Source organism: Myxine glutinosa, chromosome 9 (assembly GCF_964187855.1).
Source record: "Myxine glutinosa chromosome 9, kmMyxGlut1.1, whole genome shotgun sequence".
NCBI lineage: Eukaryota > Metazoa > Chordata > Myxini > Myxiniformes > Myxinidae > Myxine > Myxine glutinosa.
In genome coordinates, this window is record NC_136269.1 from 55,595,142 (window position 1) to 55,622,749 (window position 27,608).

The following is a 27,608-nucleotide window of genomic DNA, read 5'->3' on the forward strand; positions in this document are numbered from 1 at the left end:
TGAGAACGGATGGAGATGAACTTAGGTGAAAAAGATTGTCCTTAATAATGTACGTATAAAGCGCGGCGTTACGCGCGCTGCTTGTGAGCAAGGAGGAAGCGGACAAGCGGTAACATATGAACGTCTTTATTGTAAGACTACACTGTAACACTGAACTCTTCCGGGCTGGTCGCCCGGTGTATATCCTGAGGCCACGCCTACCCCTCGGGCGTGGCCACCGCCCACTTGGTGCGTGGAATGATGTCACCACGCCAGTGGGCTTTTGTGTCCGCCACACGCGCCCCCCCAGAATTCCCGCGCACCTGGAGGGCCAGTTTGCGGGGCAGACGAATGACCCGGCCGAAGCGCCCCCTGGCGATCGGCGGCGTCTGGGGTGCAGGGATACCAGGTGGGATGCCCCTGGCTGCCCCTGGGATGGGTGCAGGACCGGGGGGCGCCGTGGCGGCGGGGCTGGCCGGTGCCGGGGGTCCGCCCGCAGGAGGGCGGCCCCGACGTGGGGGTCGGGCCACTGGCGGTGGATGGTCCACATCGAGGTGGGCCGGCTTGAGGCGGTCTACCGAAACGCGGTCAGGAGTACCGCCGATGTCCAGGGTGAAGTGCTTCGCCCCGGTCTCCAGCACGCGGAAAGGCCCGTCGTACGGGGGCCGCAGTGGTGTCCGATGGGCATCGTGGCGGACGAAGACGTACTCCGCCGTGCGAAGCTCCGGGGCGACGTGCGTCGGTGGGTGCCCGTGGCATGCCGTTGGCACCGGGGCGAACCTCTGGGCGGTCTCTTGCAGAGCGGAGCGCTGCTGTGCCGCGGACCATGGTGCCGTGGAGTCGGGGAGGAACTCGCCCGGTACCCGCAGCGGTTGCCCGAAGACCAACTCCGCCGCGGATGCGCGCAGGTCCTCCTTGGGCGCCGTCCGGAGGCCCAGCAGGACCCAGGGGAGCCTGTCGACCCAGCCGCCGTCGCGGAGGGTGGCCCGGAGCGCGGCCTTCAATGAGCGGTGAAATCGCTCACACAGGCCGTTAGCCTGGGGGTGGTAGGCCGTGGTTCGGTGCAGCCGGACCCCGAGCCCCTGCGCAACCGCCCCCCAGAGCTCCGAGGTGAACTGGGGGCCGCGGTCGGATGAGATGTCTGAGGGGGCGCCGAACCGGGCGACCCAGGTGGCGATGAAAGCCTGCGCGACATCGGCCGCCGTTGTCGACGCCAAGGGCACGGCCTCCGGCCACCGGGTGGTGCGGTCCACCATGGTGAGGACGTGGGTGAAACCCCGCGAGGGGGGCAGAGGTCCCACCAGGTCCACGTGGACGTGGTCAAACCGGCGTTCCGGCACCGTGAACGGGGCCAACGGGGCCTGGGTGTGCCGGTGCACCTTGGCGCGCTGGCACGCGAGGCATGTCCTGGCCCAGCCGCGGACGGCCTTCCGGAGGCCATGCCAGACGAACTTGTCGGCGATCAGCCTTTGGGAGGCCCTCGCGCCCGGGTGGGACAGGCCGTGGATGGCGTCAAACACCTGGCGCTGCCAGCCCGCGGGCACAATGGGGCGAGGACGCCCGAGGGAGACGTCGCACAAGAGGGCCGCGCCCGCGCCGTCGAACGGCACCTCGGTGACGCGGAGGCCCGTGACGGCGGTCCGCAAGGCCTGGACGTCGGGGTCAGCGGCCTGGTCCGCTGCCATCCGGGCATAGTCGATGCCGAGGTGGACTGCGTGGGCGACGGCCCGGGAAAGGCAATCCGCCACCGGGTTGTCCTTCCCCGCGACGTGCTGGATGTCCGTCGTGTACTCGGACACGGCCGAGAGGTGACGCTGCTGCCGGGCCGACCACGGCTCGGTGACCTTGCCCATCGCGAAGATCAGCGGCTTGTGGTCGACGAAGGCAGTGAACGCCCGGCCCTCGAGCAGATGGCAGAAGTGCCTGACCGCCAAGTGAAGTCCGAGCAACTCGCGGTCACCAGTAAAGCGCGGCGTTACGCGCGCTGCTTGTGAGCAAGGAGGAAGCGGACAAGCGGTAACATATGAACGTCTTTATTGTAAGACTACACTGTAACACTGAACTCTTCCGGGCTGGTCGCCCGGTGTATATCCTGAGGCCACGCCTACCCCTCGGGCGTGGCCACCGCCCACTTGGTGCGTGGAATGATGTCACCACGCCAGTGGGCTTTTGTGTCCGCCACACGTATATATTTATGCTTATTTGATACAAGATGATGACAATGAAGATTGTTGCCATCATAACTGATCGTCATTAATGTGTCGAAATTTACATGTCCATACTCCTATTAACATTTAATGCCATTCGATATATTTAGTGCCAGCCAATCAGTGACACTAAGGGAAGACCTGTGGGCCTCTGCAGAACATACTGGGAAGTTCAGTGATGTTGTATTTGCTGCCTAATGGCTGTTATGAGCTATGACGGGTAGGGTAATATCACGGTGTCACAGGGTAAATATGTCGGTGTGTGTTTTTTATATATCTTGGGAGACTCATAGGCCACAGCTCACAACACATTGGATATCCGCATACAAGGATGTAAAGTGAAATGATGATTATCAGATTTAGTGCCATTAAGTTTTTCAAACACGACGCTCGTTTCCCTTTAAACGTGCTTATGTTGAACAAACTCATGGCACAATCACCATTCTGCTGGTGTGACTGCATCGTTACCATACCTTCTGTTGTTGCAACCTAGTGGTGGCCTCTTGTGCAGATGAAGGCTTAGAAGAGGAAAATTGGGACAGTTGCGTCTCAGTTGTGTTAAGATGCATGATCACTTCCTGTCGAGCATGCTCGTAATGTCTCCAAACTTCCAGACAACTAAAAAAGAGGAAATAGGAACAAAGAAGGTTATAATAAGAGAAAATATACACTGTAGCATTATCCAGGAAGTGTTTATTTGTCAGATTTTGTACTTTAAATATTTATTTATGCCCTTGTACATACTGTCTGCTGGACTTTGTGTGCTTTTCACACAAGGCAGAAATGTTCTGTCCAGACTTGACCCCAGCTGCTCCGGTGATGGCCTCAGATGGAATTATGTGTTCTCCTGCTGCTCGCTTGATTCTCCTCCATCTGTTTTATTTAGCATGGCCTCATTTGGCTGCCTATCATCAGAATGGAACTCAGAAAACATCATTCCTGTCCACAATAATGATGCAAAAACTGATCTTCTCAACTACATGTCAGTCAGCTTGCTTCAAATTAATTTTATAAGCAAAGTAAGAGAATCCATCACTGCGACTGGTGTCAAGTGTTTCTTAATCTCAAACAGGCTGATCTCTGACAATCAGGTGTATTTCCATCCTGGTTACTCATTGCTGGACATGATGATGATTCTATCTCAGCAATGGTTGGAGGCCCAAAATCTGAAACTAGAGGTCAGGACCGTTTATTTTGACATATCTGTCATTAGACAGTCTGGCATCTTGCTTTGCTTGCCAATTTCTCTACCTCTGGCATACAAGGCTGTCTTCATTCCTGCATTTCTGACATCTTTCACTCATGCAGTCAACATTTTGTGATCAATGGAACCTTCTCCTCCCCTCTCCTAGTGCAGGCTAGAGGTCCCCAAGACAGTGTGTTGGGACCAGTCTTGTTCCTCATCGACATACATGAAAGCTCCGATGCTCTGGAAACCCTCTCTTCCTGTGTGCAGACAACTTCACACTGTGCTCTACCATACCCCATCCCACTCCGCCAGTAGCTGTGTCACTCTCTCCTGATCTGGAAATGATTAGTTGTTGGTTAATTAATGGAACATGTCCTTCAATCGTGGAAAAACTCACTGTCTCACCCTGTCGCTAAAGAAGGATTGTTGCAGTAACCCACCTATTTCCATGGTCAGCCACTGAGAGGTTCACCTGCTGAATTTCTAGGCCTCTAAATGGCCCATGACCTCTCCTGGGCTATTCAAATAGTAAACCTGGCTTCCAAAGCTTCGAAAGCTTCCAAAGCTACCAAAGATACTTCCAAAGCCAGGTAGTTGCTTTTAAAATATCAGAACTACTCAGTTTACAAGGCCTTGGTGTCTAGTTCAATGGAGTACTACCCTCCCCTATGTGCTGGGGCCCCAGAGTTACATATGTCTCCCCCGGATTAGCTAGCATCTAAAGCTCTCAACATTATTGGAATCTCCTGCAATGATACCTAAGTACAAGGTCACAATGCAAGCAAGTCAGTGGACTGTGTGATTTCTTTTTTTTACAGCCTCTCCTCTGGTTTAGCTCCCTCTATAGTCTCAGCCCTCTAATCATCCCCAACAACTCCAGAATTTATATGTTCTTCGAGTTACCCACTCCTTCGAGTCAGCATCTTTGCAATATCCAGGGTGATTGCATACCTCCTCTTTGTTCTCACTTCTCCTTTAGGTTTAACTGCGTTCCAGAGGCTGTCTATGCTCCTCTTCCCTCCAGAGCTTCTAGCAAGTTCTAGCAGATCAGATTATGGCAGGGGTAAATATATCGGCATGCATTATCTTTTAGTTCTGATATGATGTAAAACTAAAAATGGAAGAACTACAACAGACATTTTCTTCAATTTAAAGTAGCGTATTTTATTATGACTTGCAATACCTCCACCCACCAGGAGCAGCACCATGTCATAATACACACATAGAGAGAAATAGTGTCCTCCCCAACCCTGAACCCTCAGCACTAGGATTGTAATCTTTTTATTAACCCAAAATCTTTCAGTGCACACCCTAAGTATACTGCAACCACCAGTTTTCACCTGATTATCTATTGTGGTTGAGGAGTGCATAGAAATCAAACAAACAAACACCCAAACCCATAAACAGACACTCCTCGAATTATAGTAAGATAAATTTGACACTTTAACAGTCAATTTTGCTTTGATAAGGGAAGTCCGTTACCTCTTCAAGGATGCCTGTTTAGCAGCAGCCCTTCCGAGTACTTCTCTCTTCTGCTCACTTAAAGAGCTGAGGGTCCTTAACATCTCCATCATGCTCTCCTCTGAGCAACTTCCTTCCATCCTGTGTGCCAGATTCTCAAGTAGCTGTATATTCTCCATGAAGTCATTATCTGCAAGAAGTACTTCCTCCAGCTTCTGCAAAGCGTCTACCGACGCTTCGAGATCAAGGCCTTCCCCCTCAGGTGGAACCTGAGCAGTGATAGCATCCAGCCAAGCTGAAACAGCTAATGACAAGTGTTGGAACTCCCTGCGCTCAGAGAGCAAGTCATCGAGTATGGTCTGCAGCACAAAGGCACAGAAAATATTCTCCTCACAAATAAATCAGATGCTGTGAAAGATGAACCCTTTCTTATTCACCAGACATTGCAGTAGACATTCTAGTTTCTCTTTTTTGTGATTCATTGTAAGTTTTTAACAAAAATAGATTTTACATGACTGAGTCTTACATTAAAACAGTGAATAACGAGATAAAAATTACATGTCACTTAATACCATGGCAATATGAATAATATTGTTGTTGCGATGTGTAAATACTAAATGCATTATTTATTTACCATCTTTCTATTGAAGGCCTCTTGGCATTGTTCATCAAGCTGTACTATTTCTTTCATTTTAGCCTGCATATCACCAGAAATTGGCTCTGTGTCGTTGAGGCCTTGGCTTGGTGAGTGGTTGCTTAAAGCCATTATGATGCGGAGCTGTGATTGTAGCTCCTCTTGCAGCAACTCGTGCCTTCTGATCTCCTCCTCAGCATGAAAAGGCCTGAGGCCTAAGGCAAGAGGTTTTTGTAGTTCCTCCCACATTTCTTGGAGCAAGGCAATAGCATGCTGGAATTGGGTGTCATAATTCTCTCGCTGAATGACCATAGATTCACACTCCTGTGTCTTGCAATTCACACTTTGCTGAAGAGCTTGGATTGCTTCTTGCCAATATTGAAGTTCAAGTGTTATAGTTTCTTTGGACTTTCTATCAAGCTCCACTGGGAAGTGGTCCAGCTCTTCCTGAGCCTGCTTCAGGAGACCTTGAGTTGCTTGAACTTGATTAGAAATCACACAATATTGCTTTAATTGATCGTCCAATTCCTGTGACTCCTCACACAAATTAACAAATTTTATCCTTGATGTTTCCAAAAGCTCCTGAACGTTCTTCAGCAAATTTTGAAGTGTTTCCTGTGATGTGCGAACCTCCTCTGCATCAGTCAGTTTACACTCTGCCTGCCTCCGTAGCCTTTGGACTCGATTTGTCAAGCCAACCAACTCCTCCGGCAACCAAGGTTGGCCTGTGCCACGAAGAAACTCCTTTTTCTCATGAAGTTTGTCAAGCAAAGGCCGAAGTTCTGCAAGCTTTTTGAGCACCAGTTTTACATTCTCAACCTTACCTGCTGTTGCTTCTACGGAAAGGCCAACGGGCTCCTTTCCAAATCCAACCACATGTCGATCAGATTCTGCAATTTTGTTGTTAATTCTTTTAATCAAATTAGAATATTCTTTACGAATTTTTATGGACTTCAGAACTACTTCACGCCTTTCTTTTGTCAAATCCACAACATCCCTAAAGTGTTGTGGCAGCATTTTCAATTTCTCATCCAAAAAAGCAAAGTCAATTTGACCAAGCAATGGCATTATATCTTGGCCATTCCGTTGTATGGACAGTAAAATATTTTCATGTGCTGGCACCTCAGAGATGATTTTGTCATATTTACTGAGGTTTCCCACTAACTCAGCTTCTGTGCACATGAGACAGACTTCTGGAAATGTCACTATGTCAGCTTGTTTAAGCCAGTAACCAACTTTGTCCAGATCTGCTTTGAAATGACTCCTCAAAGCTAGGCACCTTTCCAGCTCATGCCGCCTCTGGGTCAACGATTCCATCAGAGAATCGTAATAATCTTGAAGCTCCTGCAACTTAATCTGCAAGTCCATATCTTCCACATCATTTTCATTTATAAAGGCATGGAGTTGCTTCCACAAGTCTTGTAATTCTCCGTCATTCTCTTTTAAGTCACTGTGCACATTTGCACAGGCCTTTATCTGCTTGTTGATGTGTTGTGGCATCAGGGCAACTGCTTGTTCAAGGTTCACCTTCACTCTGACCTGGTCAAGTCTTCCCCTAAACTGTCGCATTTGGAGCATAAACTGAGCTCTTTCGGAAATGATCTTACACAAGTACTTGTAACACTGCAACTCGGAATCGGATACAGAGTCATAAAGCTTCTGGCAGCTACTCAAAGTGTTGTCTAGGTCTTGCCTCTCTGCTTTCGCCAAACTTCCCAAGTATTTTTCCGATTCCTTAAACAGCAACTGCAATGACTGCCTGATTTCTTTCAGTTGCATGTTGAAGGTCACGTGCTGCTTTTGCAGCCCCTTGGAAATCTCCACAGAAGAATCTGGGAGTCTCTTCTTCCCAAGTTCTGCAAAAGAGCTCTTCAGAGCATTCAGTTGGAATATTAAGTCTTTTAACTTGGTCTTGCAATTGTCATATTCTTCTGCAGCAGTGACCATGAGCTGGATCTTTTTTTCGATCTGGGAAAAAAGCTGGGTCCATTGCTCTTCACAATTTGCACTTTTCTGATGCACCAGTTCACTATCTTCAGGGCTCAGGTTTTTTAGAACACTTTCACGAGCTTCCTTCAACCCAGAAAGCAGATTTTGCTCATGTTCCATGTTCCCTTTCAGTTGTTGGAGAGTTTCAATATAAACAGTTGTGCGTTCGACGTCGGTCCTGCATGAACAGAACATACCAAGTGACATATAAGGTAACAGCATACAACAGTGCAATGGCGACAAATTAAACGACACAATTAAAAGATAATACATGATCAAAGTCTATTTTTAAAGTCAAATATGATGTTAAATGATCAAGGAAAGTAAAAAGATGATATAACACTTCAGAACCAATTGGGAATTAATTTGTCAAGGAAGACTGCCACAGAATTGTCTGACCCATTTGAATGTAACTACAAAATGTAGATGTAAATATGACAGATACCCTGAAAAATGAGAAATATGATCCAGATACCAAAAGTCATCAGCAGTAGAGGGTTGGCAGAAACATTTGATTTTTGAAATAATGATTTGAAATATTTTTGAAACGGCCAAAAACCATTTTAATCACCAATTATGTAAATAAAAATGGTATCAGTTGCATTCATTCGTTCTCGACTGTTATAGTAGTTTTACACAACACATACTAAATACATTTTATTATTAACTTCTTTAAGAGACTCCCAACACTCCTAACCCCTCCCCTTCTCCCAAACACGACTACAATAAAAGAGTTGGGAATAGGCAAAAGTTGTATGTGGTGATGTATTGTGTGTGATAGAGGGCCATATTGTGATACGTATCAGGATACAATGCGGTAAATAATCTTAGAACATCATTCAATTCAAGAGGTAGTGTTAACATTGCACAGGAATTTAGAGAGGCCCTACCAAGAATATTCTGTACAGTTAAATCGCCACATTTAAGGAAGGACAGAGCTGCCATAGAGAGGATTCAGTATAGAACAACTAGCTTGATTCCAGAGTTAGCTAGATAAAGCTGTGAGCAGCAGCTGAAGGAGACAGGACCTTTTTCTTTTTTGTAAAGTAGAATGCATATTCTCACCTTTTGTTTCATTCTGAACAAAAATACCATCATTAACTGAACACGCTACTATTACGGTGAACTGCTGTTGTGACCCATATACCTGTATCACACATGCACCCTATTATGTCACAATAATTGCCATTATCCGTATCTTTATTTATTATTAGGATATTTACCGACCACTTTTGTGCACATTAACACTAAATTGTGTCAATGAAGGTGATGACTTCTTTAATAACTATATTCCCCATGGCTAGTCATTAGAAGTTTTGCATTGATCTGTTGAGCGGTTCTGGAGAAGATTTTTTTTTACATTTTTTACTTTCAATCTAATATGGTCATCAGACCGCATCATAAATTTAATTCTTCACTCACATCGATTTGTAAATCAGATATAGGAAGTTTCAATTTTTTTGGATAAGGATTTTGATTCAACCAATTATGGCTGGAATACCACTTCAATGATAGAATCATCGTTATCACCCTATATACCCCATGGGAAGTTTCGTTTTTGTTTTTTTCGTTGAGCGGTTTCAGAGAAGACAATGTCCAATTTTTTCCTTTAATCCAATATGGCTGCCATACCATGTGACCTATGACATCAGAGGTATCAATAAAATATTCTCCATGGGGAGTTTAAAGTTTTGCATCGATCGGAGATGATATCAAAGACGCATATGATGATCGGATATGATGTCATGACAAGAACCATGTCATCGGAGGACATGATTCTTGTCATGATATAGTGATACACACCTGTTCAAGGCATTCCAATGTCTGAACCAGTTGGAAAGTGCTTCCTGCACAAGTCTTAGACTGTGATGATAGTCTTGGCTTCTACCAAGGTCTTCCTTTCGTACGACCTGCAGTGTGTTGGCTTGCTGCCAAAGATCCTGCCAGTGTGCCTCAAGCTCAGCCAGGCCCTTTTGTCCTCCAGATGTATCATCTCCTTCAACCAAATAATTTGTCCGTTCGCTCACTTCCTTCAGCTTTGTGTGCAAATGCTCAGCCTTCTTGCAGACGTGCTGTTAAAAACGGGGGGAAAAACCATACATACTTGCTTCATACAGTTCTAGAGGATTCAGGAAAATCAATCACAAAACTTGGACATTTAACTTTATGTCACACAGCAAAAATATAATAATTTTCACTAGAGAAAAGTGAACCACAGATCTGGCTTCAAGGCACTGCTTTGCTTCCAACTAATGTGATGTATCTGCCATTGGACTGTTGCTGATAAGATAGGTGCAAAACTGCAAAGGAAAATCTGCAACATGTCTTACCACAGTGAACACATCAAAGTTTTATGTATTCACAGCCATTAGTGTCAACTTAGTGAAGTGACTACATTTATCAACACAGACAACTTATTCGGTCTTATGCAGCACAAAGCTGCGTGTAGCATAATTGGCTGTGGTGCTGATACAATGCCCTCTGCTGGTTGGGGAAGGAATTTGGAATTTGTTCATGGTGCTGGAGATAGCTCGCCTACTCTTCGCGAAGGACACCATGATCTTTAACGTCCAGCGACGAATGCTGGTAGACGGGACGCCTGTTCAATGTCCTTCCGAGGGACGGCACACACATTGATTGATCACTCTGTCTGTGAAACACCGGGATGACAGTTTATAGCTGGGTCGGGATTCAAACCCAGGCTACACAGCTTTGAGGCGAGTGTGCATACCTCTATAGGCCATCCTGTCAGCCCAACATGATTGATTACCACTAGCAAGTTGCCCATGCCCGCACGGGATTCTAAACGGGGTCAGGATGGAGGCGGCAAAAATGCAAATGATGTTTTCTGTCATGGTGCTGGCAAACTGAGACCATCAATTCACATTTATTGCCACATCAGATGCAATTTAAATGCTCTAACGGCAGCGAGGTGCTCCATTTGAAACTGTTTGTTCGATATTTGTAGCTTTTTGATGCCGAGGAATGAATGAATATGAATGAATAAATGATCGTTTTAAGGCCATTTTCCCCGCTGGAGTGAGGTTTAGCCTTATGGGCCCCATGCCAATCATGGTTCCCTGTTTGAGGCAACGTTTTTATGGCCGGATGCCCTTCTTGATGTCAACCCTTAGTCACCTCTTATGATGCACAGGGATACGGTGTACCTATTTTAAATCGGGAAATACACCAGGATCATTCATCCCAGCAAGCTGGTACTCAAATTTGCCGACCTCGGAAGGATGGCAGGCTGAGTCAACCCCCCTGGTGTTAATTGAGCAATCGACCGGGATTTGAACTCAGGATCCTAAGATCCCAAGCCTGCACCCTAACCGCTAAGCCAACACCAGGCTAGGATGCCTAGGGTCCGTAATAAAAAATTGTATTGCTCTGTATTGGTTTTTGGTTGTTCTCCTCCTTTTCCCTTTGCAAGGGGTGAGGTCCGATGGCACCAAGCTACTGCCTGACCTTGACCACAATACTCCTCCACCCCCCTCTGTCCTCAGCCAACTCTCTCCACTCTCCAAACACCCCCACCTTACTGATATCCCTCTTCACACAATTCTTCCATCTCAACCGTGGTCTACCTCTTTTCCTCCAACCTTGTTCCCGCCACTCTCTTTGCCATTCGCTTTCCCCCCACCCGCACCAAATATCCAGCCCATCTCAGCTGGCATTTCACCAATCTCCATGTCAAGATCATCGACACACCAATCTCCTCCCCCCAGTTAATCCATTCCCCTTCTATCCACCCTCTTCACTCCCACAATCCTCTTGACCCAGTTGTTCTCGCAAACCTGCAGCCTCTGCTGTTGTCTCTGTGTCAATGCCACCATCTTCAGACTGTACAGGTAGGCTGGCGTCACGCACGATAATAAACAGAACTTTTCCTTTCAATCTCCTCGAAACCTTTCTGTCTGCCACTACACCCTCCATGCATTCATACCCACCTGCATTTTTCTCAGCACCTCTGCCTCTGACATACCATCCCTGGCCACTGTCCCACCCAGATACTCAAACCTATTTCCTTGTCTGATCTTCTTCCCCTCTACCTGATATTCATTTCTTTTCTCTGCTGCCCGACCCACATCACCTCTCCATGCTCATTTTAGCCCATATTTCACAAACACTACACTCTCAAAAATCAATCTAGTTAATGAAAAGCTTTGAGGCAGGTTAGATGGTATGAATTGAAAATGGTGGAAATTATACCACCTGACCCTCTGCCCTCACATCTTATCTTCTCACTCCTTAGTTTACCTCCTTGCAGCCACACTTCTTATTTTCTTATTTTTTCCCCCTTGTAAATTTTTTGTTTCTCAAACTCCTGCCATCCTACATTCCTTCACCCTCTTACATTCCCCCTCCCCTTCCCCTTAGCACCTTCAGAACTTGCGCAAATATTATCTGTATAAAATTCCTTTCAGTGTCCATAAATGATTCAAAACCATGAGTGAGGGCATGGCATCCAGAATCACAAAAACTTTCGGCCAACCTTCCTACGCAAGGCCATTATGACTCACCTGAGCCTGCACAAGATGGTTTTCTGCGCTCTCAACCCCCAGCATTGCAGGCTGGTCTGCAAGACCTTTAAGGAGCACCGCAGCTTCACTGAAGGAATTCCCAAGCTCAGCCACTGTGCGATCTGACTCTTCACGGGCACAGACTGTTACTGAAAGCTTGGCCTGTGCTTCCTCCAGCTAATCAGTGAAGAAAGACAAACAGAAGCAAAATCAGACTTAGAAAATATAAAAATTAATTGACAAAAACAATATTATCATTAAATGTAGCACTGGGTAGTTTCAGCTTGGATCAAACATGCACACCTGTTCATTTGCCTGTTGAACGTCTTTTGTGGCTTTCAGTGTTGCCTCGTCATCTGGTGTAGAGATGGACTGGAGAAGCTGCAGGTATGCAGTTCCTTGTTCTTTTGTGATACGAAGTGTTTTTACCTGCCAAAAAAACCCAAAACAATTAGGTCGAAGCAGCAAAACACGTGGATGAAAATTATGTGCGGACATCCTAACAAGCACCTTAAAATAATGTGTACATGTTAAAAACAACTGACCTAAACGACATGATAAAATATACACTGCTCAAGACCATTCATCTAAAATGATGTATGTACGGTGAACCCAATGTTTTGTAAATAAAAAAAACAAGGTTGTTAATTAATGAAGAATGTTGGGTTCACAATGCATTTATAATGCAGACCTGCATCCCCAATGTATACATCTGTGTGTGATTATTTTTCCTTATTGCGTGACTTCGTCTTGTGTGGGGTTTACTTCATCAAAATATTACAAGAAAGGAAAACAGTTGCACACTTTTTGAAAGCGAATCACTCAATCGTGGTGTATATCATTATAATTATATTGTTGCGGATATGAGGATTGTATTTTTTTTATTGTGTGTTTATTAATATTGCTTGATTCTGGACCCTCCTGCCTCCAGTGTTGTGTAAAGGTCAAAGGGCGTCCCATAATTAGTCCATAAAGCATACACGTCAGCCAATCATAGATTTCCCCCTGGTTGATAGTTATATCTTTATTATGTGTATTAGGGTAAGGCCTTGTCTCCCATTAAGATGACACTCCATTGCACCAAGTAAAATAGAGTAGATTCCTTTCACTTTCCCCTTTCATCATTGCCAAGCCTCGATTGCCAATTACATCCCCTCCAAAACCACCATTGAACATGTGCTCGGGTCGGGGACGAAGAGCGTGCCTGCCCGTCGTCATCAAGGGCGGAGCCAGAGGGTCGCGCGACCAACCAGGGCCGAGGTGAGCACACAGATGGGCGTGTCCTGAAGGCCGGCAGCTTGATCGCCGGAGGCGCTATAAAGGCGCGCACGCAAGAAGCAAGGGAGTTGTCGGTGGTGAGGAGTGATTGGACCAAGAGAGAGAAAGAGTGGTTGGACCAAGAAAGAGAACATAGAGAACATCCAAGGAGAGGACACCCCGGAAAGCACAAAGCCTGCTATTCGTCGCCTTGCTCGCCAAGGTTGGACTGAGCAGTAGTTAACAGCAAGAAGCCTGTTGTAGTCCTGGAAAAGCGCGCGAAGTCCACCGCAGCAGCAGCAGACAACAGCAGCAGCAGCGGCGGCCACAGCAGCAACAACAGCCGCTTGGGGCCTGGACGGCGGTTTTGAGCAGGGCCGCGAAGGAACGGCGGCTGCTAAATGCGCCGATCGTGCTGCAGGACCCCTTGGACCTTCCTCTCCCTCCAGCCATCCACCTCCTGCCTTTCCATCCTTTTGTGTACGTGAGTTTGTTCTGTTTGTTTTGTCCCTGGGGATTTAATTAAGCTTGTATAAGGAATTTGCACTGTGTCTCTAATTCTTCTGTATATTATTTTATTATCTTTCCTTCTTCCTTGGTTATTTTGAGCCTGTATATAGTAGGAATAAATTTAGTAGTATTTCCAACCTTTTCGCCTTCTTCTGCTTTTTCACATCTGTGTCACTTTTGTCTTTTCCATATTGAATAGCTGTGGCGCGATCCGGCCAACGTTCGGGGATCGGGTTAATCGGGGTAACTGTTAGCCCGCGGTGCCATCCGCTCGGCAAACCAACATCCTTATCCGTGGGCCGTAACAATTGGTGTCGGGAGCGGGAACGGACCCGAAGCGCGCTTAACGCGTTCAAAATTACGAGCTACTGAAATTTGTTTTGTTTTACAAAACCCGAATTTTGAAATCGCGCCATGGCTAGTCAAGGCGATCGGATGCAAGTGGGTGAGCTAGAAGAGGGGTTAGGGGTAACTCAGGACCAGAGGGAAGAAATGGTGGAGGAGAACAATGAGGAGGTGGTTGAGGAGGTATCAGGCGCACATAATGGCGCCCTCGCGCACATAGTTATTGCAGCGCCAAATTTAGCCGCGCCCGTGGTCGCGGCAGCTGAGCCAGAGATGCCAGAGTACATGCGAGTCTTTATGATTCAAATGATGGCAAAAATGGATGCCCAAAATGATAAGTCCACCCGAGAGCGAAGAAAAATGGGTGAGCGATTGGAGGGCCAAATGGGGGTAATGAGGGACGAAGCGAGGGGTACCAGTGCCCAAATTGGGAAGATAGACAGTAAATTTGAGGGGTTAGACAAGAAATTTGAGGGGTTAGACAATGGGATAGAAGGGGTGAAACATGGGTTAGAGGGGTTAGAAAACAAGATGGAAAACAAATTGCGGGAAATAGGGGAGCAATCCGCCCGAGAAATTAAACAAATGGGAGAGCAGATAGAGGAGGTGAAAATCGGGGTAGAAACCAAATTGGATGCTCAGAGGGATGAATTGGGACAGATGAGGGTGGCATCTACAAAAGAGAGGGAGGAGATGAAGGAGGAGATGAGGGAGGAGATGAGGGAGGAGATGAGGGAGGAGATGAGGGAGGAGATACGACGAGGTGTAAGCGAGGAGGTCTTGGGGGTACGCGAGGAGGTCTCGGGGGTACGCGAGGAGGTCTCGGGGGTACGCGAGGAGGTAAAGCGAGGTGAAAAGCGTATGGAGAAAGAGGTGAGGAATGGAACGGCTAGGTTACAAGGGGGCATAGAGGACCTGACGGAGGAGGTGGAACAGCTGACGGTGGGACAGACGGAGTTAGCGGAGCAGGTACAAAAGAACACTGCAGTACTAGGAGGGTTAAAAGCGACACAAAACGACATAAAAAATGACTTAAGAGCGACACAGAGGCAATGTCAGATGGTACGTGAGGGACTGACAACGAGGTTGGACGAGGTGACAGAAGTAATGGAGACAAAGGACCGGGAGGTGAGGACGCACATAGAAACGGTCAAGGTAGCCTTAGAGGATGAGATAGAGGAGACGCACCGGGAAATAAAAGAGGTGAAGCACAAGTTAGAGGAAGTGGCAGACGAGGTGAGTGAAATTAAGAAGAGACGGAGGGAAACTAAGAGAGAAATACAGGAGGAGGTGATGGAATATGTACAAGGTCGGTGCTCAAATCGTGATGGTGTGCTCGCTAACCAAATAAAGAGTTTGCAGGTGGCAAAGGAGGTGCGGAGACGAGGTGCCAAGGTGAGTGGCGATATATTCGGAAATGCATATGATGTGAGGGGAGCTTCAGTCAGCTTGGGGGTTGATTTGGATCCGGGTGTTCGTGAGAGGCCGTTGGTGAAGTGTGCGACAGGTACGGTGTGCGAGGGAAGAGGTGTGCGAGAATGTCCGACTCTGGGGTGTGTGAGGAAAAAGTGTGCGCCGAGGAGTGTGTGTGCTGTCGAGAGTGAGTTGGTCGTAGCGCGTGTGCGAGGGAGCACATGGAAGCGCGTAGTGAGGAGTGTTACAGAGGATGTAACGAGAGAGTGTACACCTGTGGTGAGTGTTACAGAGGGAGTAACGAGACAGTGTGCGCAAGAGGATGCGCGAGAAAGGTGTGTAACGGACGGGTGCATGGGGAAAGAGTGCGCTGTCAAGAGTAAGGGAGAATGCACGCCTATGGTGAGTGTTACAGAGGATGTAACGGGAGAGTGTGCGCAAGAGGATGCGCGAGAAAGGTGTGTAACGGACGGGTGCATGAGTAAAGAGTGCGCTGGCGAGAGTAAGGGTGAGTGCGCGACCGAGTGTGGTCGTAAAAGTAGTGAGAGTGACACGGAGCGTGAGTTGGTTGTGGCAGGTGAGAGAGGATGTACACCTGGAATGGAAGGATGCACACCTGGAATGGTAGAGCATGTGTGGTAATGCACACTTGAGTTAGTAGTGAGGCACGTAGTTGGGTGTGCGAGTGAGAGCACACCTGTGATTGTCACAGAGGAGGTGACCGAGAAGGGGGCGCGAAGAGGTGTGTTGGTGAGGTGTGCAAACGACGAGTGTGTGCAAAGGTGTGCGGTGGTCAGGTGTGTGACCAAGTCTGTGAGCGAAAGAACGAGTGCAATAGCGAAGTACGCGGGGTGTACGGGCGGCGTTGGAGCACCGAGCTCGGTGAGGGTGAAAGGGGTAGCGTATGCGTGTGAGCATGCAGGTGAAGCATCGACGGTAACCGGGTTAGCGGTTAGAACGACATTTAGCCGAATCGGGCCCTCGGTGCACGCCGAGCAGCTTCGCGTGCCGCGAGGACCAGCGGGGATCCGAACCACGGCGGTTTCGAAAGAACCGCCGTACGCGATCCATGCTGGGCCCCGCTCGGAACGGCCGCGTCCGTGCTCCACTAGGCGGAGCGGGCAGCCCGAGAGGAAGGGTCGTCATGGCGACCCCTTTTTGTTGAGGCGTTCCGGCAGGTCGAGATCGGGCCATTGGATGGCTCCGTGCCGAGGTGGTGCGTGGGATCTCGGCCCGGGTAGACCTCCTTCCCTGCACCGAGTGCCGGACTCATCCAGCCGCCGGCACCAAACAACCCGCATTCATTGCTCGGCTTTACGAAGCCGAGCTTTAGAAGTGAATTGGCGCACCGAGAGGATCTAGTGAATAGACATAATGATGAGGATAGTGTTTTGGCCCCGAAATTAGAAAAACAAAATTTGATGATTGGCAAAGGATTGGCAGTAATGATTGGCAGATGATGGGTAGTGATGGCAAATTTTTGATTTGTTGAATTTGGATGAGCAAAATTTATAGAGAGATACCCGATGTGGTGGGATGGCAACTCTGCCATCTCTCACAGCGGGGGAAAAGGTGCACTAGTTTATGGGGTTTGGCAGTGAAAACTAGCCCGGGAGGGTTAGGATATAATGATAGGGATCTAGAGAAGATGACCTTAGGTAACGTTAAGATTAGGTAGTGACTGATACCTGTAGAGGGGACGCAGGTAGGTTAGAGTGGATGATAATGACGTGGTATGTGCTTAGTTTAAAGGGAAGACGGGGAGCACTAAGTTAGCAGGGCAACAGGTAGATTAGATGATGCCGTGTGTATGGTTAAAAGGTGTGATTGCACAGGTGCGCAACTGGACAGGTGAATGGAGCAGTGTATGAGTGAGTGATAGTGATGTAAGTTGTATTGACCGAATGGTCCAGGAAGGAAGGAGGGTGCAGGTGGCACCAGGTGTGATTGCACAGGTGTGCAACGACAGGTGTATGGAGAATGATTGTGTGGAATAAATGGTATGGAGTATATGGAGTATTGGAATGGATGGTCATGGAGTGAGTATGGTGGAAACTATGGAGTGGAGTGGATGGTGCGAAGGTGTGAGTGGGGGAAGGATGGACCCCCATCACGAATACCCGGGGAGGGTAGTGTAAGTGTTAGGTAGGGGGTATAGGTAAATTGTGGTTGGATATTGGCATCTGTGGTGCGGGTGAAATAATGGTATTTGGATGGGTGCATTAGTGTTGTGGAAATGGCTGGGCGTGTAGCCTGTTAGTGTGTGTAGTTGGTTTGGGCACTCCACCACTGTGAGGATGTCGGCCAGGTGAGGCCGCAGGTGGGCTCTGGGAGCCGGTAGAGTTGTTGTGGATGGGGCCCGAGGATCCGGAGGACGGACCCGGGTAGCCCAGTGCCAGAGGGCACCGAGGGGTGACAGAGCCAGGAGGGGCCTTCCCCAGTTAGATAGGTTAGGGTGAGGAGCTAGGTAAGCTCGGGTGGCAACTGCAGTGGTGGAGGTGTGCAGGTGGGTAGACCGGCTGGGAGAGCTACACGCCCCAGTCCTGAAATTGTGCAAGGGCACAGGGAGTTGAATCGGGGGAGTGAGACCCCAAATTGAGAAGCACCACAGTTTGGTCAATGGGAATTGGTTTTTAGAACCCATAGTGTAAGATGGCCAATGGATTGGCAGGGAAAGAGCCCGGGTAGTGTAAAGTGTATTAAAGTCATTTAGAAAGTAGTTAGGATGAAGATCTCCTCGCACCATCTGCATCCACTCACCTGAGGTGACGTAACTCCACACCATGCCATGTTTTATTATTTTTATTGTGCAAATGTTTGGATTGTGAGATGCATCATGACGTGGGTGTGACATTGTGCTTGATGTTCCATCTCTTCCTCCTTATGAGGATTGATGATGAATTGGGTGATGGCAAATTTTGGATAGAGGGATTGTGAAGACGAATTTGGTGTAGGGGAAATATGGGGAAGACGTGACAGTAGTGACGAATTTGTAAATGTGTAGATTTTTGTAAATATGGGGTAGGGGCAAGGGTAGAGTAGGTGACAGGGGGGGTGACGTACGGAAGGGACGAGCTTTTCTCACTTCGCTCTCCGTACGCATTTCGCCTTGCATTGCCTTGTTTGATGTGTACCCTTGTGACCTTACCCCTCGCTCATCTGTCTCTCCCCCCCTTTGTCTCCCACATGAGGACCTGTGCGCCACTGGGCGCCGAGGGGAGCGTGCGTGAGTCCGCCATTGTGCGCCCGGAACTCCCAGAACCAGCTGTCTGCATCGATGCACCACATTATGGACCACATGTCTGTGGCCGAGCACCACTTATGGACCCCATGGGTTGGGGCATGGCCCCTCTGCTGGAACCGGCCATGAAGGCCCGAAATCTTGCTGGCGGACCTTGATCACAGGGCACCGATGCCCCACAGGTGAACCACACTAGTCGGCCCTGTGGGCCATAAATAAAATAAATAAAAATGGACATGTTGGGTGCATTTTAATAGTGCAAATAGGCCGCCAGCAAAGGAAGATGACAACACCAGGAAAATAGTAATAGGCAGCAGAGGGAGCCGAAGAGCAAGAGACCACCTGCAGGGTTAGGGGTTGTTGTTTTTATTTTTATTCATGAACAATGATGACTGTGCACCGATTGGTGCTTGAGGGTGTGTTGGTGCGTTTATGGGTGCTTTCATGGTGCATTGATGCAGAGCAGACTGTCTCTCCCCCCCCCCAAAAGAACAATCACAGGTCCTGGGTTACGTTTTGTAAATAAAGTAAAGCCATTGTAAATAATGATCCCCACCGTAAATGTATAGTTTGAAGACCATTCCGCAATTCGGTTAGCTGTGGGCGTGAGTCTGTTAGGTAGGGTGCAATGGGGCAGCGGGACATATTTATTTATGTTTTAAAACTGTCTCACTCAGGGTCAGGTTAAATGTAGAAGGAACTACACCTACGTATCACACTAAGTTAAAGTTATAGGCCCGGTACGTGCCTAAGAGGAGGAGGGTGCAGTGTTGCGGATATGAGGATTGTATTTTTTTTATTGTGTGTTTATTAATATTGCTTGATTCTGGACCCTCCTGCCTCCAGTGTTGTGTAAAGGTCAAAGGGCATCCCATAATTAGTCCATAAAGCATACACGTCAGCCAATCATAAATTTCCCCCTGGTTGATAGTTATATCTTTATTATGTGTATTAGGGTAAGGCCTTGTCTCCCATTAAGATGACAATCCATTGCACCAAGTGAAATAGAGTGGATTCCTTTCACTTTCCCCTTTCATCATTGCCAAGCCTCGATTGCCAATTACATCCCCTCCAAAACCACCATTGAACATGTGCTCGGGTCGGGGACGAAGGGCGTGCCCGCCCGTCGTCATCAAGGGCGGAGCCAGAGGGTCGCGCGACCAACCAGGGCCGAGGTGAGCACACCGATGGGCGTGTCCTGAAGGCCGGCGGCTTGATCGCCGGAGGCGCTATAAAGGCGCGCGCGCAAGAAGCAAGGGAGTTGTCGGTGGTGAGGAGTGATTGGACCAAGAGAGAGAAAGAGTGGTTGGACCAAGAAAGAGAACATAGAGAACATCCAAGGAGAGGACACCCGGGAAAGCACAAAGCCTGCTATTCGTCGCCTTGCTCGCCAAGGTTGGACTGAGCAGTAGTTAACAGCAAGAAGCCTGTTGTAGTCCTGGAAAAGCGCGCAACGTCCACCGCAGCAGCAGCAGACAACAGCAGCAGCAGCAGCGGCCACAGCAGCAACAACAGCCGCTTGGGGCCTGGACGGCGGTTTTGAGCAGGGCCACGAAGGAACGGCGGCTGCTAAACACGCCGATCGTGCTGCAGGACCCCTTGGACCTTCCTCTCCCTCCAGCCATCCACCTCCTGCCTTTCCATCCTTTTGTGTACGTGAGTTTGTTCTGTTTGTTTTGTCCCTGGGGATTTAATTAAGCTTGTATAAGGAATTTGCACTGTGTCTCTAATTCTTCTGTATATTATTTTATTATCTTTCCTTCTTCCTTGGTTATTTTGAGCCTGTATATAGTAGGAATAAATTTAGTCGTATTTCCAACCTTTTCGCCTTCTTCTTCTTTTTCACATCCGTGTCGCTTTTGTCTTTTCCATATTGAATAGCTGTGGCGCGATCCGGCCAACGTTCGGGGATCGGGTTAATCGGGGTAACTGTTAGGCCGCGGTGCCATCCGCTCGGCAAACCAACATCCTTATCCGTGGGCCATAAGCCCATAACAATATTATAATACATATTTGCAATGTTTGATAAATTCCGCAATTTTTTGTTTTATTTTTTGATACTTTTTTGTTGTACTAACCCTCTATCGCCATACACTCCACTTAATCTTCCCACCTTTTTCCCTCATTTTTTTTTAAATGCAAAAGAGGAGACGAAGAAGAATAAGAATAAGTGAAGAAGAAGAATAAATGGTTAATGTGATCAGAGCTGACACTCAGTAGAGTGAAAGGGAAACAGATGAAGAAGGAAGCAAGAATGCACCACAGTATGACGAGGAGTGGAGTGGTAGGTAAAATTAAAGGATTAGGGTTAGGTAAAAAGAGGTAAAGGATATATGTGTTCACCGTTTGCACCATGCATTCATATTCTCCTCTTTTCTAATAGATATGACCTCATAACATTATTTTCCTTTTAGCTCTATACTTCCACACATTGCTATTCTTCTTTCTCTCACCTATGATTTCCCATTTTGTTCCTTTTCTCATTTTTAGATTTAGCCTGCACTGTGCGTACATAATAAATAGATGACCATTAAATTATTATTTTTTAATTGATGGTAAATAAATGCCAGCGAGACAAGATTGTTGTGTGTTATTCATAGGGAAATTAAGTGATACAACATTCTGCAGGACTTACATGTTGTTTGGCTTGTTTCACACTCAATATGTGTGCCTTTGTTGTGCCCAGCTGCGCTGCACGTGTCAGCCAAGACTGGCATTGTTTCATTGAATCCTGGTAACCCATATGACTTTGAAACTCATTTTCTAAATTCTTGAGGACCTGTAAAATACCACAAAGCAGGTGATGACCCTTTGAACTCTGACTAGCATAAAAGACTGGGAAATAATTAAAATGTCCTGATATAAGAGTATCAATATATAATCAATGGGACCTCAACAAGAGTCAAACAGATGAAAAACATTTATGGAGGCTAAGTTATTCTTTGAGCTTGCAAAATATATCAGTTTGGTTTAAAAAGACCGACATAAACCTTTCGTCGAGGGAAGATGCATATATGAGGTAGGTTCAGCAACTTTATAAGTACAGGTACAAAAAAAAACTGTAAGCAGACATTTTTACCTCCACCACTGAAGGAGGACGGAGGTTATTTATTCATCCCTGTTTGTTTGTCTGTCTGTGATCATGATATATCAAAACGTTAAGGACGGATTTCGTCACCGACACTTGGTGGACAGGTTGGGTATATCAAAAGGACACATTGATTCGATTTTGGTGAAGATCCGGATCCTGATCCGGATATAATAATTTTTAAAGTGTTTCTTCACCATTCAGTGATCGGGCCAAATACAATATATATAGCAGGATATTTCAAAAAGTTGTGGGCGAGTTATGACAAAACTAGGAAGACGAGTTGGTTAGGTGACAAGAACAAGGCCATTAGATTTTAATTAAGGTCCGAATCCAGATCCGGCCTATCAGTGGGATACAAAATGTAAACTGTTCAGCCTGGCGGAGGTATGCGCTCCACTGAGTGTCATTCTAGTCTGAAGTGAAATATAATTGAATTTGCGAAATCACAAAGGTATTAATATTGATAATGAAGCATACGAGTGGGGATGGGAGAAAAAAAATACTAAAAACAGATAAAATTAGAACGACACTCGGTAGAGCGCATACCTCCGCCAGGCTGAACAGTTTACATTTTGTATCCCACTGATAGGCCGGATCTGGATTCGGACCTTAATTAAAATCTAATGGCCTTGTTCTTGTCACCTAACCAACTCGTCCTCCTAGTTTTGTCATAACTCGCCCACAACTTTTTGAAATATCCTGCTATATATAGTATTTGGCCCGATCACTGAATGGTGAAGAAACACTTAAAAAAAAATAAAAAAAAATATCGTATCCTAATCCGGAATTGTGATAGATCATCAAGACATTTAAAAGTATTGGCTGGATGTTGGCGTTAATTTTAAATTATGACTGGGTGTTTATCCTGCGTTTTATTTATGGATAATCCGTTTCAATTTACCTGGAAATATTAAAAATTAGATCATTCCTTATAAGCAAAGTATACCATTAACAGCATTTCATTGTATTTCAAGCCTTTCACACTAAAATAATAATTGTTTCAGTTGCATCACCTGACATAGAAATGGCATCAATCTATGGCTCTGCTTTATGGCATTTAGCTCCTTCCTATCCTTCCAATGTCAACATTAAAATTCACTGACTCTCACACAATTAGATTTGTATGACCAACAAAATAACCATAAGTGTTCCTCTCACCACCACACCATCGTGGCTATCAACAGCGAATCAGTAAGCAGTTCACAGAACTCTGAACACGTCGGGTGAAATGCAATAAAATTACAACTGGAATGCAATGTGACATATAGATTCAACATACCCTTTCAGCAGAATTGTACACAGCATGATAACTGTCGTGTATACCCTTCATCTGGACCTCCAAAGCCGGTAACCTTTGCTCGTGACCGGCAATAGCGAGTTGGTCTGCCTTGCATTGTAATTCATCGAGCTGTTCTTTAAAGCATATGACCTCCTCCATCACAGCCTGCCAACATGCGCACATCAAAGAAAGTGAGGGTTACTATTATTGCTGGTGATGATTCAGTTTCTGACTTTTATTGTTAATATTAGTTTACACTTTATATGATTCGAAAATTGTTTAATTGTATATTTCCTGCAAAAAGTTTGATCTCTTTTTGTACAAAAGCAGAGAAACAGATAAAGACAATCAAAGAAAGCATCATTTCTGTCGCAAATTATTTATGAGAGATAGGCAGTGTATTGTTACAATGCTGCATTGACAGTATAGTATTCTTCCTACAATGCAATTTGTAATAAATTGTTATACAGTATGTATATATATATATATATATATATATATATATATATATATATATATATATATATATATATATACATACATACATACATACATACATACATACATACACAGAAACAAAGTGAGTGAAAAGGAGAAAACGGCGAGAACTAGAGTCAGTTATCAGTTCCTTTTCTGTCAGAGTTCCGTGTTTCTCATTTGTGCTTTACCTGCAGAATAAATGCAAGTTTGGAGTTCTCCCACCTGCTGGTTAGGACTTCGATTGATTAAGCACCTTAAGGTTTTGTGAAAATCACCTTGTGAAGTGCAAGCTGCTGTGTGACTGTGTCCAGGTCTTTGTCCTGTTTGCCTTCGTAAGACAACAGCTTGTGTGTGATACACAACAACCAAGCGTCAGCGTCTTGCAACGCAGCTTGATAATCTTCATGCTCTTTCACAGTCTTTTTCAAGTTTTCTATGTTTTTCTGTTTGGAAAAGGGAAATCCATCATCATTGCTCTTCCACGACCTATGTACGATTTGCTTACAAGTGAACAGTTGCTTTATACCAGGACCATGAGATGTGTTAGTAACATGTACGAATATACACACTAGTGGAGTGCCTATATAAACCATGAAAAAGTAATATCCAATTATGGGAAGGCTATCTCATCATTAATACTGATGTAAAATTATTCTGATAGGTCTTAAAGCTCATCAGCAGTTTAGTGACTGATTCGGTAATTTGATACTTGCCATATAAGCCTTCCTGATGTGATATTTGTGCAATGAATGTAACTAGATTAGAGTCCCTGTATAGAGAGAGCTGCGACATGAAGAGTCCGAAAAAAATTGGTCACGTGGTCTGTGGACGCCATGTTGTTTCCTGTCCGATCTTCGCGTGTTTCTGGCCTTGCATTGAATACATACGAGGAACGCTCTATTTTATTGTCTGGCTTTGTTTGGTGTCTTTAATAATACTTAATAACGTGAGTATCGTCTTTAGTACTCACACTCATTCTAATGACGCCAAATACTTAAGATCACACGCTGATAAGACTCTCCTTGTCTGTAATAGAACTCATATTCCATACGGGGACAAAGCCTTTTGCAACTCAGTACCTGCCCTCTGGAACAAACTACCTACAACTATTCGGACCTCACACAACATAAAAACGTTTAAATCAAAACTCAAAACACATTTATTTCCAAAGTAACTTAATTGTATTTATTGAAAAGTAGCTTTAAGTCGTATTCTTCTAAGATTGTGTAATGTAAGTTGTAGTCTTCAAGATATGTTGTGAAGCGCTTTGTTCATTTCATGCTCAGGCACTATATAAATACTGTTATTATTGTTATTATTATGTACATGTGCATAATTTGGAATAATTTAGATGTACACCATACAACTAATTGTACATTTATATGAAAAACGGGTATGTTTTACATGCATACTCTTCCATTGCAAGTCTGGATTACAATTTCTCGGCCTTTTATATAATTACAATTTAATTGTGCATATGTATTTCTCCCGGTGCGCCGACATGAAAAGTTAAATTACTTTTTAATTTTCATATTTAAAATCAACATTTGTCAAGATGGTTTTAAGGCAATGTTGTTATAATAATAGGAATTTATATAGCGTAAATTGCAGGAGCCTCTAAGCGCTTAGAAAAGAGAAGAAAGCCAACGAGATGAATATACAAATACAAATTATACAACAAGAAAACCTAAGATATATTCAGATGTAGGCATTTTCAAATAAATGAGTCTTTAACAGAGATTTGAAAATGTTCACATTGTCGGCTTTGTGTGCATGCATGCTAGTGAAGAAACTAAGATGCAAGAGAGCAAGGTAGTCCAGAAAATGATAGGCACTTCCTGTCCCCTCTTTCCCTTTTATTCCTTTCCCCCTCTCCTCCCTCTCCTCCCCACATAAAACTACATTTCTGAACAAAGATTATTGCAATAAACAAAATCCGATTCTTATCTTGGACTAAGAGAAAATCATATCAAAAGCGAGGGGCACGGTGCAAATCACAAATTACACAATGTAGGCACTCACATTTTGTACGAGGTTACGCACAATGTATACACACTAGCGGGCAGTGCATTCGTGTGTGGCGCAAACAATGGAAACAAAATGGCTTCTAATTCCGGGTTGTTGTAACTCTCTCTATACAGGGACTCCAGACTAGATGTTCCTCATAAGGTAATGCAAAATGTCTGGTCATAATAACCAGTTGGATCATAAAACATGTCAATTGGATGTGGGTCGAAGGGCACACCTTCGCAATGTCGGACAAATTCCCAAATGGCAGTAAGGAGCAATCAGAACATTTAGTCAGGTTCACTATGTTTTTTCGTTCAAAATTTTGGTAGATTAGCAAAACTATACATTTTTGGAATATTCAGAGCATGAGGAATCCAAAAATTAATGTTTACATTTGCGTAGACACCTTTGCAAAAATGACACTCAGGACAGTGATGAAGATCTGTAAAAGCATATTCCTGAACGGTATAGACCTCGTAGATCCTGTGTATAGGACTTATAGTTCAATCTGATACTACCTATAACTTCCTATAACAACCTATAACTTCAAAGGACTTGCAATATCATGTATTATGTAATACAGTTATATCACAAATATAAAGACAATGGTTTTCAATTACCTTTGTTTGTTGCTTTTATATAATCCTGAGCACTATTTTGAGGCCTTTATTGGATTCCTTGACCCAGAAAACATAGGATTAGCATATTTAATTAAGTCTCTAGGTTGACTATAAGCCGAGATCGCGCAAAATATGTATTTTATGGCGGCCATTTTCAAAATCCAAAATGGCGGCCATGCAGGTGTCTGTGCAAATGCCAACATTGATTTTCAGATTCTCCATGCTCTGAAGATTCCAAAAATGTACAGGTTTGCTAATCCCAAAATTTTTAAAGAAATTATATTTGTTAACATAGTGAACCTGACTATCTTCATCACTGTCCTGAGTGTCATTTTCGCAAAGGTGTCTACGCAAATGTAAACATTAATTTTTGGATTCCTCATGCTCTGAATATTCCAAAAATGTATAGTTTTGCTAATCTACCAAAATTTTGAACGAAATTATATTTGTTAACATAGTGAACCTGACTAATTCCAGAATTGTTTTTTCATTGCCACAGTTCAATTGTTTTCTGGAAAAGGCAGTTACATTGAGTAGTACAGTGAAGGTAAAGGCACGCATGATAATGCCTTGTTTTTTTTTCAGTTGTAAACACAATGTAGGCTCATAGAATAGCGAGGTGACAAAGGGCAAACCAAGCGATTAACTGACAGTGGGAGAGTGGGACAACAGTTGGACACAACAATCAAGGGAATTAGCAAACAGCAAAAGAGGGGAGGATAAAGGGGAGGAAACACTATAATCTGCAAGTAAGATCAGGTTGGGAAAGATGTGTTTAATGGAGTAAAAAGATTCTGTGTTGGGATGGAGAGTGACATGAGATGGTGGTGTACCACTAGCATCGAGCCCTGGATGGAAGAGTAGGAGCAAACTTTATCCGCCAGGGAGTCCACAAACGTGAGTAAAGAGGAACAAAACATTGAGGTGTGCAGCAAGACTGGATTTTGGAAGTTTAACAAGGAGGAGGTTACTGGAACAATGCATGCATCCAGCAGGGACTGATCAAAATGAGCAGAGGGAGCAAGAACAGAAGAATTGAAGTAGAAAATTAAAACAGAGGCCAAAAACCTGTCTGCGATGTGAGTGCGACAGGACATGTTCTGCATCCTCATTGCAAGAGATTCAAATAATGCTGAGCTTTAAATTCCACAGAATCCAGGAGAGACTGTGATGCTGGCTGCTGGGGCACCAGCCATTCGGGGAGAGCAGGTATCCACTGAGCTAAGGACAAAGGCCTTGTAGGTTGTGAGTAGTTCTGACTTTTCATGGAATGCCTTGGAATGATGGAGGATGCTCAGTTGGTGGTGGATTTTAGAGACTTTGATATATGGTTAACTATTTATCAGCTTTGATATATGGTTAGGCCATATAAACTGTGGC

The 27,608-nt window shown here is 45.4% G+C and overlaps 1 protein-coding gene across 1 annotated transcript in view; it reads right to left on the reverse strand.

Annotated features, from left to right (window-relative positions):
* LOC137435376 (nesprin-1) overlaps positions 1-27,608 on the reverse strand; it is a 375,431-nt gene that overhangs the window by 240,666 nt on the left and 107,157 nt on the right. The window contains exons 42-50 of the mRNA XM_078784359.1: positions 23,874-24,041; positions 23,119-23,283; positions 21,384-21,527; positions 12,286-12,411; positions 11,983-12,159; positions 9,263-9,531; positions 5,471-7,637; positions 4,858-5,195; positions 2,660-2,804 (exon numbers count right to left, since the gene is read on the reverse strand). Coding sequence (XP_078640485.1) covers positions 2,660-2,804; positions 4,858-5,195; positions 5,471-7,637; positions 9,263-9,531; positions 11,983-12,159; positions 12,286-12,411; positions 21,384-21,527; positions 23,119-23,283; positions 23,874-24,041 — 3,699 coding nt within the window. The remainder of the gene's footprint in view (positions 1-2,659; positions 2,805-4,857; positions 5,196-5,470; positions 7,638-9,262; positions 9,532-11,982; positions 12,160-12,285; positions 12,412-21,383; positions 21,528-23,118; positions 23,284-23,873; positions 24,042-27,608) is intronic.